Source organism: Aspergillus pseudotamarii (genome assembly GCF_009193445.1).
Source record: "Aspergillus pseudotamarii strain CBS 117625 unplaced genomic scaffold BDV38scaffold_23, whole genome shotgun sequence".
Taxonomy (NCBI): Eukaryota; Fungi; Ascomycota; class Eurotiomycetes; order Eurotiales; family Aspergillaceae; genus Aspergillus; species Aspergillus pseudotamarii.
The window spans coordinates 176,409-193,511 of NW_022475037.1; the positions used below are offsets into that span (position 1 = coordinate 176,409).

At 49.2% G+C, this 17,103-nt stretch overlaps 8 protein-coding genes across 8 annotated transcripts; 4 read left to right on the top strand and 4 right to left on the bottom strand.

The window, feature by feature from the left end:
• Positions 1-1,015: 1,015 nt before the first annotated feature.
• On the bottom strand, positions 1,016-2,548 carry BDV38DRAFT_245356 (class I SAM-dependent methyltransferase; the record flags this gene model as incomplete). The annotated part of the gene is made up of 2 exons (XM_032054434.1): positions 2,140-2,548; positions 1,016-2,024 (listed from the first exon to the last, which is right to left on the bottom strand). Coding segments are annotated over exons 1-2 (983 nt in total), but the record flags the coding sequence as incomplete, so codon positions are not given.
• On the top strand, positions 2,535-4,348 carry BDV38DRAFT_78128 (NAD(P)/FAD-dependent oxidoreductase). The gene is made up of 3 exons (XM_032063923.1): positions 2,535-2,811; positions 2,948-3,935; positions 3,993-4,348. The coding sequence occupies exons 1-3, from the start codon at positions 2,763-2,765 to the stop codon at positions 4,273-4,275; spliced, it is 1,320 nt and encodes a 439-aa protein (XP_031914134.1). The 5' UTR covers positions 2,535-2,762; the 3' UTR covers positions 4,276-4,348.
• A 664-nt stretch (positions 4,349-5,012) lies between these two features.
• BDV38DRAFT_77975 (TBP family protein) lies at positions 5,013-6,179 on the bottom strand. Its single transcript, XM_032063920.1, has 4 exons — positions 5,816-6,179; positions 5,663-5,750; positions 5,181-5,595; positions 5,013-5,124 (listed from the first exon to the last, which is right to left on the bottom strand). Exons 1-4 carry the CDS (start codon positions 6,085-6,087, stop codon positions 5,108-5,110), a joined length of 792 nt encoding a protein of 263 aa, XP_031914135.1. The 5' UTR covers positions 6,088-6,179; the 3' UTR covers positions 5,013-5,107.
• Positions 6,180-8,775: 2,596 nt separating this feature from the next.
• BDV38DRAFT_78046 (electron-transferring-flavoprotein dehydrogenase) lies at positions 8,776-11,186 on the top strand. The gene is made up of 3 exons (XM_032063921.1): positions 8,776-9,367; positions 9,446-10,967; positions 11,026-11,186. The coding sequence occupies exons 1-3, from the start codon at positions 9,064-9,066 to the stop codon at positions 11,123-11,125; spliced, it is 1,926 nt and encodes a 641-aa protein (XP_031914136.1). The 5' UTR covers positions 8,776-9,063; the 3' UTR covers positions 11,126-11,186.
• BDV38DRAFT_78049 (uncharacterized protein) lies at positions 11,023-11,677 on the bottom strand. Its single transcript, XM_032063922.1, has one exon. It carries the CDS (start codon positions 11,577-11,579, stop codon positions 11,247-11,249), a length of 333 nt encoding a protein of 110 aa, XP_031914137.1. The 5' UTR covers positions 11,580-11,677; the 3' UTR covers positions 11,023-11,246.
• A 588-nt stretch (positions 11,678-12,265) lies between these two features.
• Positions 12,266-13,982, top strand: BDV38DRAFT_78155 (putative pre-RNA splicing factor Srp2). Its single transcript, XM_032063924.1, has 5 exons — positions 12,266-12,562; positions 12,946-13,074; positions 13,130-13,135; positions 13,200-13,360; positions 13,839-13,982. The coding sequence occupies exons 1-5, from the start codon at positions 12,511-12,513 to the stop codon at positions 13,926-13,928; spliced, it is 438 nt and encodes a 145-aa protein (XP_031914138.1). The 5' UTR covers positions 12,266-12,510; the 3' UTR covers positions 13,929-13,982.
• Positions 13,941-14,644, bottom strand: BDV38DRAFT_78299 (uncharacterized protein). The gene has a single exon (XM_032063927.1). The coding sequence runs from the start codon at positions 14,546-14,548 to the stop codon at positions 14,114-14,116; it is 435 nt and encodes a 144-aa protein (XP_031914139.1). The 5' UTR covers positions 14,549-14,644; the 3' UTR covers positions 13,941-14,113.
• A 628-nt stretch (positions 14,645-15,272) lies between these two features.
• Positions 15,273-16,957, top strand: BDV38DRAFT_78366 (dihydroneopterin aldolase). Its single transcript, XM_032063929.1, has 3 exons — positions 15,273-15,445; positions 15,510-16,429; positions 16,515-16,957. The coding sequence occupies exons 2-3, from the start codon at positions 15,617-15,619 to the stop codon at positions 16,716-16,718; spliced, it is 1,017 nt and encodes a 338-aa protein (XP_031914140.1). The 5' UTR covers positions 15,273-15,445; positions 15,510-15,616; the 3' UTR covers positions 16,719-16,957.
• Positions 16,958-17,103: the final 146 nt, after the last annotated feature.

Sequence of the window (17,103 nt, forward strand, 5' to 3'; positions counted from 1 at the left end):
GTCCATGCCTATTATTCATCTCCCCCACCCTTCCCAGACGGAATAATATGCAGTGTATCCATGCATCTTACGGCGACACGGCAGACTCTTCAGCTTATGATAGATCTACACGTCTCCAGCCTTCTCATCCAGCTCGACACAACACGACGGACTGTGTGGGGAAAAAACAGAAAAAATTATATTCAAACCAACGAACTGCTAGTCGCAAAGACAACCCAAAAACTTTCCAAGACGCCTAGCTGAAAAGTTTATTCCTCTTACTATAGAACAGTGGTTGCAGTGGTGACATGGTTGTTAAACCTTAAAAGGGTAAATACAACCCAGACCGGTTGTCCGTCTTTTTCTCCGACCCGATAATGCTGGGGATATTTCTGCGAGGGGTTCCGTTCCCCAAAAGTTCCAGGGCTCAGGTACATACTACATAACAGGATGGAGGCAACTGTTACCCCGCATGTGCATAACGCCATCTTGACCTCATCTTGAGGTTCCTCAGTACGTATGAAGTACACCGTTTCCAGTTCGTAATCTAGTTTCCGAGGCGATCGCCATCTTTGCTTACTGAGTGCAGAGATATATTCCCAACTCGGGAAAGAGGGCACGATACCCGCCGTTTTCGTGATTCCGTTGCGTAGGACTTCGCTAAATGTAGACAATAAAATAGATGGATATACGTAGTATTTGCATCTACCGGACTACTACTTGCATTCGCTGTAGGGGCATCGATTTAGTGCCATTATTGCATGAGGCTATCCTGGTCTCTTTCGTCACCTTGCTACAATCTTATGGTCATAGTTCCAATATATATATATATATATATATATATATAATTCTATCAGATGACTTGACAAGGAAGTCGATTTTAACTCACGTGGCTGATCACGACCAGGTTGGACCCTTATATTGAACCAAGCTTATTTACATGGAAGGGGATCAACATTTAAGGGAAATCTATATATACTTGTACATACTATAGTGTATCTGGAACCAACATCTATAGCTCATCGCGTATGTACATCGAAAAAGAAGCGTAGGAACATCTCTAGGGTTCTCTAAAATGTTTGCTGGGTTTACTCCGCACACTCATGCCGTATATTTTACAGGATGGTTAATATACAAGATTACCTACACCTGACCTCTAATTACCACGTGCTGGTTTCAGCACGTATTTCCATGTAGTTCCAAAGTGCCACCGTTTCTCCTCGACAACCTCCAGACCACTCTCCCGAACAATCGCTCCAATATCCCGGTTCCACCAACATCCATGGCGGTCCGCATGGGCGGGAGCAAGATTGTCAAGGATGCGATTCAGCCAGTCATAGTGCGACCGGCCGTGCTCTAGAAGCAAGATCTGTCCCTTTTCCGGCTCAGTAATAGACCCTAGGTGACGAAGAGCACCAACGGGGTCTGGCATCGAACACAATCCCATGGTCTGTACGATCGTATCGAAATAAGCCCGCTCATCCCCAGTCGTCGGAGGAGCAACGTCCTTCACGTCCTGTGCCCGGAAGTTGACATCCTTGAAATCGGGATGCAGCTTTTGGAACTTCCCTCGCGCGATCTCCACCATCTGCGGACTGAGATCGACCAACGTAACAGAGCGGCATCCCCGAAGTTCTACTTGACCCCTCTCATTGGGCTTTCTCTGCTGTCCAAGTTCGTAATATTCCAGATTTCGACCCGTGCCACAGCTCACCTCGAGCACATTCCCACGGGCCTTCTGGAGAAGATCTCGCCGCTTCTTCCCCATTCGCATTAGCTTCTCAGACATCTCGACATCTGCGTCGAAGGTCCTAGCTGTCTGGTTGTATCGATCCGATACATCCCTAGGCACGTCCATAGACTGTGCATGGGTCACTTCCCGCCTGTAGGAGGCGTATAGATACCCACAGTATGTGCTCATGCCGAGGACACTGACCCCTAGAAAGGTCATTACTTTAGGAGACATGCGTGGCTGTGTCTCTTGGAGATTCAGGAGATGTGGGTTAGCCCGCTTCGGCAGCGGCGATGCTGCTGGCGGTTTCTTGCTGTTGAGACGGTTAGATAAACCAGCTTTCTCATACGTCTACCAAGGGAAGAGCGGTTGTTCCCAGAAGTATGCTGCACGGCTCACAGCAATCGAAGGGAGCATCATATACTGACCCAGGACCATCGACCGGAATCTTACTGCCGGTCCTTTTAGGACCGGTAACAGGCACTTTGGCCTTTAGCGCGGCCCGGCCTACTCGGGACGCGCTCATGCTGCGATATTAAAGGGCGTGGGATGCGATAATCATACGATGTTCATTCAATTGCCGTGGTTTTGATAATCCTCGGGCCGATATATATCCTTTCTCGGGGAAGCTGGACAACCGTCCAATTGTGAGTCTATTTAACAATAAACAGAATCGCCTTTCAACAGATGATGATTAATGCATATTCGACACTATGGGGGTATATCAAATTATCAACATTTGATTCTCCGGAAGTATTAGCCGATCAACAAGGGTGAATTGAGTGGGCTGGATCGGGAGTTGCTTTGCGGTCGAGGAAAAAAAAAAAAAAAAAAAAAGCCAAGCCAAGAGCGATAGGGAGCCTATCAATTGTCATATCGGCAACTAAATCTTCGGTGCTCCTATATCGCTCCGAACATGGAGCCACTATTTTTTAAAGGTCCCCCGGACTTCTCTCTCCACATCTTTCCTGCTTCTGTGTCCATTTTGCAGAAAAGGCGCAACGGAGTAGTTCTTTCTTGACGGTGTCTTTCCAGTACAACGGCATAAGACATGGATTTACCACCCAAAATCCTCATCGTAGGTGGAGGTGTCTTCGGATGTGAGTGATGGACGTACTGAGCTGGTATTTCCTAATCTTGCTTTGATTCTTGAATTTTACACAAGCGAAATGCCATTGGCTCCTAATAAATTATTGATGGGAGTTCACGGTCGCTGATTCTCTTTCCAACATACAGTATCCACTGCCCTCTCACTTTCCCGGAGGCATCCAACAAGCGAAGTCACCGTTCTGGAGGCATCGCCCACGATTCCCAACCCCGAAGGCTCTTCAGTTGACGCCTCACGCATCGTTCGCGCTGACTATTCGCACCCCGTGTATACGAAACTCGCAGACGCAGCCATCGAGCGCTGGCGCAATACCGAATGGGGCGCCGAAGATAACCGATATATCCAAAGCGGACTACTTCTCGTCTACCCAGAAGGAAACACAAACGGCAAAGAATACGCCAGGAAGAGTTATAACAATGTCAAAGAGCTAGGAAACGACGTCGAGCTACTGCCATCCAAAAAAGATGTTCTGCGAGTGGCGCACGCATACGGAGAGGAATTGAATGTGGCGGGTGGCTACGTGAATTGGGGTTCAGGCTGGTCGGACGCCGAAGCCGGAGTTCGATATGCAAAGAAGCTTCTCGATACGGAGGGCAAGGTCACGTTCAAAACCGGGGAAGTCAAGAGCCTCCTCTACGCAGACCAATCTGCTGGTACCCCTCAGCGCAAAGTGACTGGTGTTCTCTTGGAAGACGGATCCTCCCTCACGGCCGATCTGGTCGTTCTTGCGACGGGTGCTTGGACAGGTAAGCTCGTCGACCTCCGCGGCCGGGCCCTCTCAACGGGTCAGGCGGTTGCGTTTGTCGAGATCTCCGATGAGGAGCAGCGGCGGCTGGAGAACATGCCTACGATCCTTAACTTCGCAACGGGTTTCTTCATCATCCCGCCACGCAAGAACCTGTTGAAGATCGCTCGTCACGCCTACGGCTATGTCAACCCCAAGAACGTGCCCGTTCCCGGGGTTGAGGGAGAAACGATGGAAGTCAGTCTGCCGGAACCCGGGGTCCCGGTTCCGTTAGAAGGTGAAGAAGCTCTGCGATCCGCGTTGAGAAATCTACTACCTAGCATGGGTGACCGGCCATTCATCCAGACTCGAGTCTGCTGGTACACAGACACGTAAGTTGACTCTGAAAGAACCAATAGTGGGAATACGGGAAATCTGACAAAAACTAGACCCCAAGGTCACTTCATTATCACTTATCATCCCGACCATTCGAATCTCTTCCTCGCCACCGGTGGCAGTGGGCACGGGTACAAGTTCCTCCCGGTGCTCGGGGACAAGATCGTCGATGCTATGGAGGGGAAACTTGAGCCGGAGCTGGGCGAGATTTGGAAATGGCCGGCGGTTGTAGAAGGCGAGTTTGAAGGTGATGGAAGCCGGTCTGGTGCGAAGGGCTTGCGGTTGATGGACGAGCTGGCCAAAACTAAGAAAGCACAGCGGAAGGGCGTCCTATAATCGGGTGGTACAAAGGCTGCACATAAGATATACCCCTGTAGATATACATTGTATATAAAAAGCCCAATAAAACAGTCTAACATACACAGTTACACAGTCATAAATGCAGCAGGACACTGATCTATTCATTGCTACAAAAAAAAGTCTACAAGAACTGCGTGATGTATGTACAATGCTTAGAGGAATAGACTACGAGTAGGATCAGATTTGCATGGTTTTCACTCCATTTGGTCCAGAGGCTATCGAGGAAAATTAAAAAAATCGTGCCACAAGAACCAGGTTCATTGCCTGATTCAGCAACCAGCCAGTGCATTCGTCCATTTCCGTGAAAAGGTCTAGAGGAATATCGCAGTTATTTTCTTCCCATCTGATCCGTCATCTTCTGAAAGAGTCGTGAAAACAAATAGGGCTCGAAGAACCACTTCCATGCAGACAAGGTCAAGATGAAAGGGTTAGCAGCCGATAGGCAAAAGAACGCAAAAACAAGTAATTAAGAGGGAGCAACCATCGACCAGCGCACAGTACCGCCCCCTTGAATCTGCGGTGTGCGACTTCTAATTGTAAAAAAAAAAGGACTTTAGTTTGTTGAAACAGACGACCAAAACAAACCGAATCGCTAGAACGCCGTAGAAATGCTAGCATAAGGAATCGTGATATGCGAGTTCAAAGGCAGCGACCAAGCCAACTTGAAAACGTCCTGCCTGGTTCATGATACAATCTCGCGGAGCAAGAAAAGGGACAAGAAAAAGAGCAAATGTTAATACATGGGTGCGAAAAGGTGAAGGCTTGAAGGGTGATCACCCGATGCAAGCGAGCACCGACATCAGTCTTTCTAGACTTTGCGGAAATCTTTGCGAATAGTTAGTATGAATGTCACAAACGAATAGGAATATGAGGTACTGTACCAGAAAGCACAGGGTAGATCAACTCGAATGCCTGGTAGATCTCTTCACGGACCTTGGCGCCGGTCAAGACAATCTTGCCACTGACAAAGATCAAAAGCACGATCTTCGGCTTCATCATACGGTAGATGAGACCAGGGAACAACTCAGGTTCATAAGAACTGAAGTTATGATGGCGACTAGCCAAACCTTCCAGGCGAATGGGGAACTTGATGTCACAGGAGCCAACGATGTTCTGGATCTTAAAATCCGTGAACTTGGCATTGAATCCGAGCTTTTGGATGATACGCGCGTACTTCCTGGATGCCAACTTCGAGTCATCCTCCGACTTGGCACCAGTGACAACCATCTTGCCCGAGGCGAAGATCAAAGCGGTGGTCTTCGGCTCACGAATACGCATGATCACGGCCGCGAAACGCTAAAAGAGCAGTTCAGCCACACTATGCCCTGATAGTCAAAGCTCAGGGAGGTGTGGAATGCAATACCTTTGGATTGTACTCCGCATTTCTTGCATGGAGCGCAATAGTCTTCAAGTCAAGGCGACAGTCAAGATTTACAGTAGCGACAATGTTTCTTAAAAAAGAATATCCTTGTTCAGCATTCTGGTATACCAGAAGAGACAGCAAGAGTATACTCACTGCAACGTAGGCACAATGCCACTCCCCGGAGTGTTGGCACCCGGAGTCGCAACAGGAGTAGCGGGTGTCACCCCGTTGCCGTTGGTGGCATTTCCTCCCTGCTGCTGACCGTTCACATGTCCGTTTGCACCCTGAAGGTTCATCGCCATGTTTCCGTCTTTATCGGAAGGCGGCGTCAAGTCACCGGCACCACCGGGAAAGGACAGAGAGGCAGGAGAAGTGAAGGCCCGGGCCTGCTGCGCGGTGGAGGGATGGGTCGTGAGAGAATCCATTGCGACGTGAGTAGATGATACTCGAGCTGTAGACCAGCCAAAAACTGATTGTATACGAGAGCTTGGATTGGCAGTCTGTTCCCGAAGGACAGTCAGTCAACGTGCGACTCCAGTGTGACAGCGAACAGGCAGGAAGTTTCATTCAAGGGTAAGAATATATTGAGTGAACATATACATAAGATGTATGCAACAAGTCGGTCTAGCAACAACACCACATGACCACACAGTGAGGCAAGATGCGGTCAAAGAAGGCAGAAAAAATTTTTCGCGGAGGGAAAGCAAGAAAACATACCCTTTGTGGAGATGGACAACTCAATGTCTCCCCGACAGCAAAGCTGCCTTGTGTTTGATCACAGTAAACCGCTTCGTGTAGAAGCGAAACGGGACTGAGCTCAGGGTCAAGTCAAGCAAGACCTCCAACAAGAACAACAAGAGAGATGTTGATAAACAGGAGGGGAGACGAGATACCCGACCAGGAAGTCAAGTACCAAAAGTGATGTAGAGTAGGGAAGGGAACTAGAAAAGCACAGTGAAGTGTTTTCTAGGATATTAACTCAGCGGGGTAACTGTCACAGCTATGATGGGGAAAGAGTTATGGACAGCAACGTGAAGGGAGTGGACACAAGAAAGAATATGCGCTTTTTTGGGCAAACAAGGCAAACAACAAAAAACTTTTTTTTTTTGCTTTTCTTTTTCCTTTCCTGGAATTTCAATGTCTATCTGCGAAAAAAGAGTGTTTCTTGCAGTGTGTCGTATGAAGATAGACACCTGAGGAGCAAAAAAGGTTGCAAGCTTCCCGTTCCAGTAAGTATATCTGAAACTGTGGAGGAAGAAAAATATTAAATATTTTTCTCTTCCCTTTTGGAACTTCCTAAAAAGAGTTTTCTTCCCGGAGTATTTTAGCCACCAAAACAGAGAATGCTGAAAGCAAGGCTCTGCGACCTGTATCAGGCTGGAGTGTGGAGAGATAGAGGTAGAGGGGAGGGCGGAGAGAAGACGACTGTATGGCGTTCCGGGGCGGTGCCAAGACCAAGGTCAAAAATTCCAAGAGCGTCAGAAAGTGGGAGGTTGGGCCTTTATATAGGCTGACTCACAGTTGCCCGAGAGTGCTGGCGTCAGGGGGGGGGCTGGGCCCGGCGACTGGCGGGCGGCAAAAGCAGCGATGGATGGTCGCGCTCATCCATGGATTCACTCAGACTCTCAGTGACTTAGCGCTCCACTAGCGGCTCTTGGGTGGCCAACCCTTCTTCCCAGCTTGATTCCGTCATCTCTGGTTTGTTGATCAACAGACCCACTCAACGCAATCTGTTTGGGAGCCCCACCAGGTCGTACACGCTCTGTTTGGCTGTTGCCCCCTTACGTATTCTCCCGGTCAGCGCCATGGTTGCAGCCACTGTCGCTTCCTCCAGTCCGCTGTCGTCCTGCTCTTGATGTTCGGTCCCACCGCGCAGCCTATCCATTCCCTTTTTCTTCCAATCATTCCGTGTCGCTGTTCTCGGGGTTTCCCTCACGACGCGCCCTCGTTCCCTTTCGTCGTGCCGCTTTAACGGTAGGCAACTGAACAAAAATTTCGCCTCTCCCTCTTTTCTCACCCATGGACACCACTTCTAACTCCTTCTTTCCCTTTATTTTTCTTGCCTTTCTGGGTAAATAGCGTTGCAAAATAAAATTATACATCATGGCTGAGCGAACCTTGAAAGCCAGAAAAAAAATTATATACATATATATGTATAAAGAAGTGAAGAAAGAAAACTTGAAACCTGATGCTCCCTCCTGGCAAAGACTTCAGGTTGACAGGTAGAAAAAGTCTGCCGTCTCATCCGTAGAGGCTACGGTGTCCTAATTGGACCCTCAACAAGCGCCGCTCGAGACACGGTGGCGCCGACCGCTTTCCCCAGATCTTTAGCCAAATTTGTTGTGATCCACCGAACTTGCTTTTTGAAAAGAAATGCACATCCCATGATCTGTCAAATTACAATAAATATCCGATTTTGTACAGGTGTTCACTCCTAGGATACAGTATTTGCTTTGATAACGCATGGTTTGGTATTTTACATACCTCGGCGGTATGCTGAATACCATACAATTCGGCCGGTTGAACGAAATAGTGAAGATGTGCCTTTTATGTGTATTATTAGGCGTCTATTAGCATTCCAACGGTCTTCAACGTTGAGTCTGCAAGTGTGTATCCTGGACGAGTCGTCGTTTCCAGTCCATTCCAAGAATGAAGCTTTTCTTGAACAAAAAGCGTGCAGGGTTCGGATGATGGCATTTCTTTCCTCCGTCTCATCACATGCCCGCGTTGAATCAAAGCTATTCTTTACTACTAGTAGTACTAGTCTCCGTGCAGTACGCGCGAATGAAATGCTTGTTGGAATTCCAACTCTTCTTACTCCCATGGAACTTCACGTGAGATTATTGTTCATGTGATTGTATATTTACCATGTAGTTGACTAGCAGGGGTCATTTCCTTCTCGGTACACTAAGTGCTGAACCTGCATAGACTCTATGGCATCTTATCTGGCGAGAAGTGATAAGCTTGTATCAGCAGCTATATAGACCGAACCCCGCCTACATATGTACTCCGGATTTCTCAAGAGGAGGGATACTCCAAGTCCTATATAGGCTGGAAGTCCCCGGTCCTCCGACGGATAGCGGGCCAACAGCGGAACTACGAGGCGGATGTGATTCCTATTGCCGCGATTCCTATTGGTCGTCCTTACCTCGGGTAGGCGGTAACGTAGACTGACCACTAGCCTCCCGCTAAAAGAGGACTTAGTCACCTTTTTATCTTTGCCGGTGACGGAGGGGGTTTGACCTTGAGTGCTCCAGTACCGATTCTAACCATTTAATCCAATTCCTCTCCCCTCGGGTCCTTTTTAACAACGCTGTATACCCCTTGCCATGCATTTGCTCGGCATATAAGGCCTCTAAACCGTGCGCTAATCTATTCCTACCCGTTTTCCTACCGTTGCGATGGCTTCGAAAGGAGCCGTTTTGCCTCTCTTAAGGCGCGAACTGCGACCTACTTCCGCCCGATTCTCAAGAGCTTCGTTCTCATCTGCCGCGGCCCCTCTTCGGAGCTCTAGAAGCTCTGCTTTGACACCCGATCGGAGGACAACCCGTCAGCCAGCACTCTTCACGCCGAGCCAAACTCTCGGCCAATTTCGATGTTTCTCGCAGTCGCTATCCAACAAGCTCACAGACGAGAATGGCCACTTTGATCCTCGCCAAGTGGAAAGGGAATCGGACGAGGTCGATGTTTGTATTGTGGGTGGCGGTAAGGGTCTTCCCTTTCACTTTGCTCAGTATCCTACTGGGAGATCTAGGTAGCTAATGAAGTTCCTCCACCGGTTAGGCCCTGCTGGTCTTGCCGCAGCGATCCGCCTAAAACAGTTGGCCAATGAAGCTGGTAACGAAGAGTTTCGTGTTATTGTGTTGGAAAAGGCTGGCGAGATAGGCGCACATATTCTCTCGGGCAATGTTCTAGAACCGACCGCGATAAAGGAGCTTTTACCAGATTGGCTCTCAGAGGATAACCCCTCAAGGTTCGAGGGTGCCACACCGGCCAAAGGAGACAAGATGCGCTTTTTGACTAAGAACTCGGCAATTCCCATTCCTGCGCCACCGCAGATGAACAACCACGGCAATTATATCATCAGCTTGAACGAGTTGACCAAATGGTTGGGTGAGCGAGCCGAGGAACTGGGTGTGGAAATTTACCCTGGATTTGCTGCCAGTGAGTTGGTTTATAAGTCTGATGGGTCGGTGCTTGGTGTCGCAACCAACGATCTCGGAGTAGGCCGTGATGGCAAAGCTAAGGAGAGCTTCGAGCGTGGTATGGAGTTCCACGCTCGTATAACCCTGCTGGCAGAGGGTTGTCATGGTAGTTTGACAAAGCAGGTCATCAAAAAGTATGATCTCAGACGCGATAGTCAACCGCAAACCTATGGAATCGGACTGAAGGAGGTCTGGGAAATTCAGCCGGAGAAGTTCAAGTCGGGCGAGATTATTCATTCTATGGGTTACCCGCTTCCCAAGGATACCTATGGTGGATCTTGGTTGTATCATTTCGGGGATAACATGGTCAGTGTTGGAATGGTGGTTGGCCTTGATTATCCTAACCCGTGGCTCTCGCCGTATGGGGAGTTCCAGAAGCTCAAGCACCACCCTCTTTTCAAAGAGGTCTTGGAGGGTGGTAAGTGCATTTCGTATGGTGCCAGGGCCCTAAACGAGGGTGGTTTCCAGTCGATCCCGAAGTGTGCATTCCCTGGCGGCGCCCTGATTGGTGACACTGCTGGATTTCTGAATGTTCCCAAGATCAAGGGCACCCACTCGGCTATGAAGTCGGGTATGCTGGCTGCTGAATCCGCTTTCTCAGCATTGCAGGGTAAGCAGGACGATGCAACCGTTTTCCTATTTGATTATGAGGATGCTCTTCGAAAGTCGTCGATCTGGAAGGAGCTGTACGAGGTGCGCAACATGAGACCCTCCTTCAGTACTCCGCTCGGTATTTACGGCGGCATCATGTATTCCGGGTTGGAAGCCTATCTTTTCAAGGGCAGGACCCCATGGACACTCAAGCATCATAGCACAGATGCTGCAGCCACCAAGCAAGCTTCTGAGTGCGAGAAGATCGAGTACCCTAAGCCGGATGGCGTGATTAGCTTCGATATTCTGACGAGCGTGAGTCGGACCGGTACCAATCACGAGGAAGACCAGCCGGTACACTTGCAGGTAGCAGACTGGGATAAGCACAAGGATATTGCTTGGCCTAAGTACAAAGGGGTTGAGAACCGGTTCTGCCCCGCTGGAGTATACGAATATGTTGAAGATTCGACCAAGGAGCACGGTGTTCGGTTCCAAATCAATGCTCAGAAGTAAGTGATTCACGACTATCTCTCTCATGGCTTTTCCATGTACTAATCTTGCTTTTAGTTGCATTCACTGCAAGACCTGTGACATCAAGGTGCCGACACAAGATATCAATTGGCAAACCCCTCAAGGTGGTGAGGGTCCTAAATATTTCATGACCTAATCGACTCCGGTATTGGAACTAGGTATGGTCATCGCTAGGTAATTTCCATTGTCGTATTCCGCCTTGTATAAAATAAAAGCAGCTGATTGGATTGGGCCGGGTTCCTGTATATAGATTTTGTTCAAATATTTGTGTTTCTTCTTTTTGGGTAGTGACTTCGCAATGTTTTTCTAGTGGAATAGAGAATAGGAACCGTAAAAAACCCAATAAAAGCAATATTCCATAACATGATCCCTATAGATGAAGTGTAGGACTTGGTCCTACAATTTTGTAGTAGGTACCCCAAATCGGTCGTGCGGCTCAACCCCGTGGGGACTCGATGGGACGGAACCGTGGAAATACCTCGAGAGGTACGGTGTGCTCCGAGTATACTATACTGGCCCATTTGTATGTATGTATGTACAAACATACAAACATGTACGCAGTACCAGTGCCAGGCTCTGACTGCTGACATGTGTAGTAATGTGTATGTAATCGACGACTAGTAACTTATGTCCACGGTGTGTGCGATTCAATCTCTTCTCGGGAATTTAAAGAAAAAGTGCAGTGTTCATTATTCTCCGAGTTAGAAAATACAGTTGACCGTCATGAACCCCTTGACTAGTGTCAATCTATACATATATTTTCTTACTTCTCTATTTCATTGATGCATGCAGTCTGATTGGAGGTCAACACAAGGCTGGAATTTCATTGATTGCCTTTGGCTGTTGGCGGGGCCACGTGGACCCGCCAGAAAAAGTGAGGCGAAGGCTCTCCGTCACGCTGTTTGGCTCAACTGATTTTGCATTGTTTTCCTCCAGCTGGAAAGCTCCAAGAGACAAGTCACTTTGCCTTGGTCACTGTTGGTACGGGGTACTTGACGTCTCTTTTCTCCTTGCACCAATTTATTTTTAAACTTTTGGTTCTTGCCGTTTCGCCTGGCGGTCAACACAGACCATCTCTCTCTTGTCTTTCTCTTTTTACTCTGCCTCCCTCAACTCTTTCCCCTCTCCTTATCCTCCTCTCGCGCACTCTCCTTTCTCTGCTCCCGCTATCTAGCTTTAGTATTCTGTTGGCCGATAATCCAACACTGGAAGGGTCATCCTTCAGCGATTTAAGTTAAGCCACCGAGATCCCCATCGCCCTCTAATTAGGCGCCACCAGCAACCTTCTGGACCAGCGTCCCACTTGGGGATTCAGGAACAATAGCCATTATTCCGTTAGGACCGCGGCCCTCTTGATCCCAAGGTCTCGTCTTACCCCGGTTTGCGTCGAATATCGCCGTTTTACCTGGAAGCGATTATCTTCATCGTTCTTTTTGGCCGTTGCGGGTCCTGGGGCCAGAATTATCGTACTGGGGTTTCTTATTACTTGATCAGTACTAGACGCCATTCTTCTTTGTCGTCATGACTGAAGTGTCGTCCACACGACTTTATCTCGGGAATCTTCCCCGCAATGGTATGCAGCCGTTTATCAATCCCTTCTCTGAAAGGTTCCCCTCGATTCTCCAGCCCGATCGGAATGTTGCCCTTCTCGTCTGCTGCGCTCCAAGTACCAGGATGCCCCGATGGATCACCAAGGCTCTCCTCTCATTTGGCCCTGATGCGCAACAAAGGGAATTGCGCTGCACCCGCTGTTTTCTCCCAACGCTCGCCAGGTGCCTGTCTTATAAAAGAGACTGGCACTTATTCTCTGTCCTTCTTTCTTTTGTTAAAGCACTTCCAACTCCGGATTTCTATTGGCAACCCAATAGCACCCTCTGGATAACTTTGTTATATTTTATTGCAATGAGCTAACATTTTCTCGCGGCGCCCTACGCGGGTGCCATGGGAGGCCTTCAGTCACCAAGCAGGATATCGAGGAACATTTTAGCACCCATGGCTCCGGAAAGATTACAGAGATCAAGCTTATGAACGGTTTCGGATTCATTGAATACGAAGATGCGATGGATGCTAGAGATGTTGTACCAGGTAGGAGATTGGTCCCCGACAGCGCATATATATGGCTAATATTGTTGTTCTTCAGCGTTCCGTATGTATTCGGTTTCGCGCCGGTTCCTGGACTAATTGCGCTTCTGACCGGATCTTCTTTACAGATGGCAGTGATTTCAAAGGCGAGCGACTCACTGTACAATTCGCGCGGGGGCCACGTCGCAAGGAGAACTTCCCTGGCCCAATGGACCGTCCTAATATGCCTCGTCCCCGTCGCACGGTCTACCGTATGATGGTTTCTGGACTCCCGGAAACAAGTTGGCAGGTTAGCAGCCCATGTCTATTTTTCTCAGGATTCCTGGAACGCCGTGCACTTTGGCCGATGAGTGTGTGGCATACTACCCTGCGTACCCCCTGATTTTCCTATGTCTCTTGCCCTGTTCGCATGGATAGCACTCCCTAAGGATTCGACTCAGCCATGGTACAACCTCCCATTGATGGCATTTGGATATCCTCCCCGGTGGAGGAACGATTCCAACCCTAGCACCCACAGTACTTCCAAGGCACACTCCGTGGACCTCAACTGCCCTGGGAGCTGTGGTAGGTTAGGCGTTGGAAGATCCCGTTTGGACGGAATACCCACTAGCAGCATGGACTCAGGCCGTTTCTGGAGCTTCCGTTTAGTTTGGTGAAACCGTGGCCTGAATCTGTTTCCTTTTGTATTCTGTTTCATGCGTTCCCTTGGATAATCCCGGACTCCACTATTGCACCAGGAAATCAACTCACACCGCGGAATTCTCTAGGACCTTAAAGACTTCGCACGTGGAGCGGGTCTTGATGTTGTTTACTCGGAAACCGGCCGTGAACTTGGTAGAGGGTGGGTCAATTCATAATAACCAGGACGGCTCTCGGACCCTGTTAACACTAATCCTCAAGGTTCGTTGAGTTTGAGACTGCGAATGATCTGAAGACTGCCATTGAGAAGCTCGATGGGCGTGATTTCAAAGGCTCCCGAGTGAGTTGTGTGGCAGATGTAAGAACCAACTTCCGCCTAAGGAGCTGGGATGAGGTCCTCATTTTAATATTCTTTAGGTCCAGCCTGTTGATGAGCGCCCTTTCCGGGATCCTTACCGGTCTCGGTCCCCTCGCCGGAGTTATCCACCCGTAGATGAGTACGACCGGAGATTCCCCCCACCTCGGGGCTACAGTCCCCGTGCTCATTACCGGGAGCGCTCCCCAATTCCAATGCGCCGGGATTATTATGAACGTGATGGCTATGGACGCCGTACTCCTCCCCGTCCTCGTATTGATGATTATCCACCTCCACGTCGACCTTATGATGACCCTTATGATGTCCGTCCGCCGCCGCCGCCGCCTCGGTATGAGGATCCCTATATGCCACCAAGGCCTTACGGACGGCCCCGAAGTCCCCCACGGGGTGAATATGTGCCCTATGACCGCCGTGGTTACTGGTAAATACCTGTCTCCTGTGATTTGGTTGTCTTGAATGCATGGCGGATACCCATGTGCTTCGTGTTCATTCCCCCCCTCTTTTTCTTATGTTCCTTTGTGTTTGCTCGATTCCATTTTCCCCTGCTTTCCAAAAGGAATCGGTTGCGATCCAAGTCTACCCTAATTTTCCTGGAATGGACGCACTGAAGATGCGACGTGCCTGTTGTCGAAAAATTTCCGTTTATTGCTTGACATGAGGACAATTTCTGAGGCCCTTGTGCACTTACTAGAAACCCCCCACCGAAAATCAAAGGAAAAGGTATGCGACGACAGTCTAGTCGCTATCTTAGAGCGCCGCACGCTTTCCTCGAGATGGGGTACATTTTCCTGGTGGTTGGCCAGCGCTGCGCCGGGTGTTGTGGATAGGGCCGTCTTCCGTTCCTGCAGCATACAGAATTCCCTGATATGATATGATATGGACCAGTTTACGAGGATATTGTACATTGACCAACCAAGTCTATCGCTTGTTTACCCTACGGGAGGTCTAGATGTGTATTAATAGGAATACCGGAGCTACCGTTGTGGAGTCACTTACCGATGAAATATGTAAACACCTGCGCGGGGCATGGAGTGCTGAAGTAGTATGTATCTAACCGTCATGACCTACGAAACAGTAGTGGCTGAACAACTCCAGCCTGGTCCCACTGAGATGAGGCGAGAAATTTGGGTGGAGATAACTTTTTAAGTTTCCTGGGAACTGCGCTGTACTGCTGGTGTTCAGTTCATACCGGCGTAATATTTTGTCGAAGCTCCCCGCACTAAAGAACCCCACCATCATTCTTTCTCAATTCTCTGGACACAGAACCACGAGAAGCAACCGCCATTGATCAGAAGCTGCTTGCGTGGGAAGATAACCTACACGCATTATTTGTTCTTGAGATGTGCACTTGCTGATTTGGTACTGCTTTTCTACCATTGTTGTCTGTGACATTTCAGGTGTACTGACGTCAGAGCTATCTTAGCTTTCGCTTGCAAGGACGCCAGCCTGCGAGCAGAGAACAACTCACCCATCTTATTCTTTCTTTCTTTCTTTCTCAGTTACAGGCTCTAAGCTTTTATTACGATTACAATGGCTGAACAGCGAGTTAATGTTCATATACCGCCCCACCCCGCCGTCCTAGATAGCGTGCGACTCCGTGACATTGAGCTCCCTCTACCTGCCGCCCCAGAGGCATGGCATCGGCTTGGGAAGTCGCAGCCGTGCACTGTGTCTCTGAAATTATCTTATTCGTCGGCCGTTGCAGCTGCGAATGCGGATGATGTCTCTCTTTCTATCGACTATGGGAAGCTTTACCGCCGGTTAGAAGAAGACATTCGCAATATGGGGCAGCATGAGGAACATCCAGGGAAACGGATGATTAGCTTGGAAGGCAGCCGACGAAATTCGATGATGAAGACTGATGTTGGTCAGGATGTACGACTGACGGCGGCCATTGTTGCCAACTGCAGCCTAGAGTTACTTGATGAGACTACGGCCGGGGTTAGGAGAATGTCACACTTGCATAATGCTGCAAATCAACCACCGGCCTCGAAATCCCCTATTGACGGTATATTTGGTCGATGTGAGGTTTGGTTAAATCTCCCCAAGGCTCTGCTGCGTGCAGAAGATGGCCTGAAATACCGTAGCGTCACAGTTTGGGGTTACAAGCAAGAGAACGAAGTCGCAGGCAGCCTTCAGGACTCTGAACGGTGTCCCGTGGTTCTAGAAGAAGAATTCCGCATTGAGGGCATAAGATGCCATTGTATTCTTGGTGTCAATTCCCACGAGAGAGTTGAGAAGCAGGCCGTGATCATTTCGCTAGAGTTTAAGGGCCCGGGCCAGTTGGCATGGGGATCAACTGTGGTAGACACTTACCAGGCAATGACTAGAGCTGTCGCAGAGGTTAGTTCTTCTTTTCTGTCCCTACTGTCAGGATGTATTTGCCTATGCTGAGCTGTGACTAACGTGAGATGCCCACGTCTGGTAGCGCGTGGAGGAAACCACTTTCCAAACCGTGGAAGCACTAGCGACTTTTGTCGCGCGCATAGTGACAGTTGAGTTTGCCAACGAGCGCGTGACAGTTCGAGTAGAGAAGCCTAGCGCGTTGGCCTTTGTGGGAAGATCAGGGATAGAGATCACCCGGTCCCAGGCTTTCTTTGAAAGAGCCGAGATGGATGGAGGGCGGGTATAGAGCATATACGGAGTACATAACATCCTCTCCGCGGTCCGCCCTAACACCGCCCATGACGTCATGTGAGGCTTGCGATGGTCTCCGTAGCCGATCTGTAGTTAGATCTACCAAGTTCCTACCAACCTGATAATTGTAACGGTTAAGGTTATGTCTCTGTCTGTTTGAATGAGGTAAAAGTAGGACCCAATGACTGCCGCACGTGAAGACCCGCGCTCCCCGATAGGGCTAGTGCCGCTTAGCTCCGGAACACGTTGATTGGTCCCCGGGGTCACTGGCCAAGCGTACTTTTTTTTTAATCAAGTAATAAGAATTAACATCTGCGACTGGAAAGCCCCAAGCGGTCACACTTTCTTTCTCTCTCTCTTCCTCTTTGAACCTAGGAGTT

Coding starts and splice junctions, on each gene's coding strand:
- BDV38DRAFT_78128 (XM_032063923.1), top strand. CDS start 2,763: ATGGATTTACCACCCAAAATCCTCATCGTAGGTGGAGGTGTCTTCGGA. Junction 2,812..2,947: donor AGGTGGAGGTGTCTTCGGAT/GTGAGTGATGGA, acceptor TCCAACATACAG/TATCCACTGCCCTCTCACTT. Junction 3,936..3,992: donor GTCTGCTGGTACACAGACAC/GTAAGTTGACTC, acceptor GACAAAAACTAG/ACCCCAAGGTCACTTCATTA.
- BDV38DRAFT_77975 (XM_032063920.1), bottom strand. CDS start 6,087: ATGGATTCTCTCACGACCCATCCCTCCACCGCGCAGCAGGCCCGGGCC. Junction 5,751..5,815: donor GGCATTGTGCCTACGTTGCA/GTGAGTATACTC, acceptor TTCTTTTTTAAG/AAACATTGTCGCTACTGTAA. Junction 5,596..5,662: donor ATGCGGAGTACAATCCAAAG/GTATTGCATTCC, acceptor CTGCTCTTTTAG/CGTTTCGCGGCCGTGATCAT.
- BDV38DRAFT_78046 (XM_032063921.1), top strand. CDS start 9,064: ATGGCTTCGAAAGGAGCCGTTTTGCCTCTCTTAAGGCGCGAACTGCGA. Junction 9,368..9,445: donor TGTTTGTATTGTGGGTGGCG/GTAAGGGTCTTC, acceptor TCCACCGGTTAG/GCCCTGCTGGTCTTGCCGCA. Junction 10,968..11,025: donor TTCCAAATCAATGCTCAGAA/GTAAGTGATTCA, acceptor TCTTGCTTTTAG/TTGCATTCACTGCAAGACCT.
- BDV38DRAFT_78049 (XM_032063922.1), bottom strand. CDS start 11,579: ATGTCAGCAGTCAGAGCCTGGCACTGGTACTGCGTACATGTTTGTATG.
- BDV38DRAFT_78155 (XM_032063924.1), top strand. CDS start 12,511: ATGACTGAAGTGTCGTCCACACGACTTTATCTCGGGAATCTTCCCCGC. Junction 12,563..12,945: donor CGGGAATCTTCCCCGCAATG/GTATGCAGCCGT, acceptor GGAGGCCTTCAG/TCACCAAGCAGGATATCGAG. Junction 13,361..13,838: donor TCCCGGAAACAAGTTGGCAG/GTTAGCAGCCCA, acceptor GGAATTCTCTAG/GACCTTAAAGACTTCGCACG.
- BDV38DRAFT_78299 (XM_032063927.1), bottom strand. CDS start 14,548: ATGCATTCAAGACAACCAAATCACAGGAGACAGGTATTTACCAGTAAC.
- BDV38DRAFT_78366 (XM_032063929.1), top strand. CDS start 15,617: ATGGCTGAACAGCGAGTTAATGTTCATATACCGCCCCACCCCGCCGTC. Junction 16,430..16,514: donor TGACTAGAGCTGTCGCAGAG/GTTAGTTCTTCT, acceptor CACGTCTGGTAG/CGCGTGGAGGAAACCACTTT.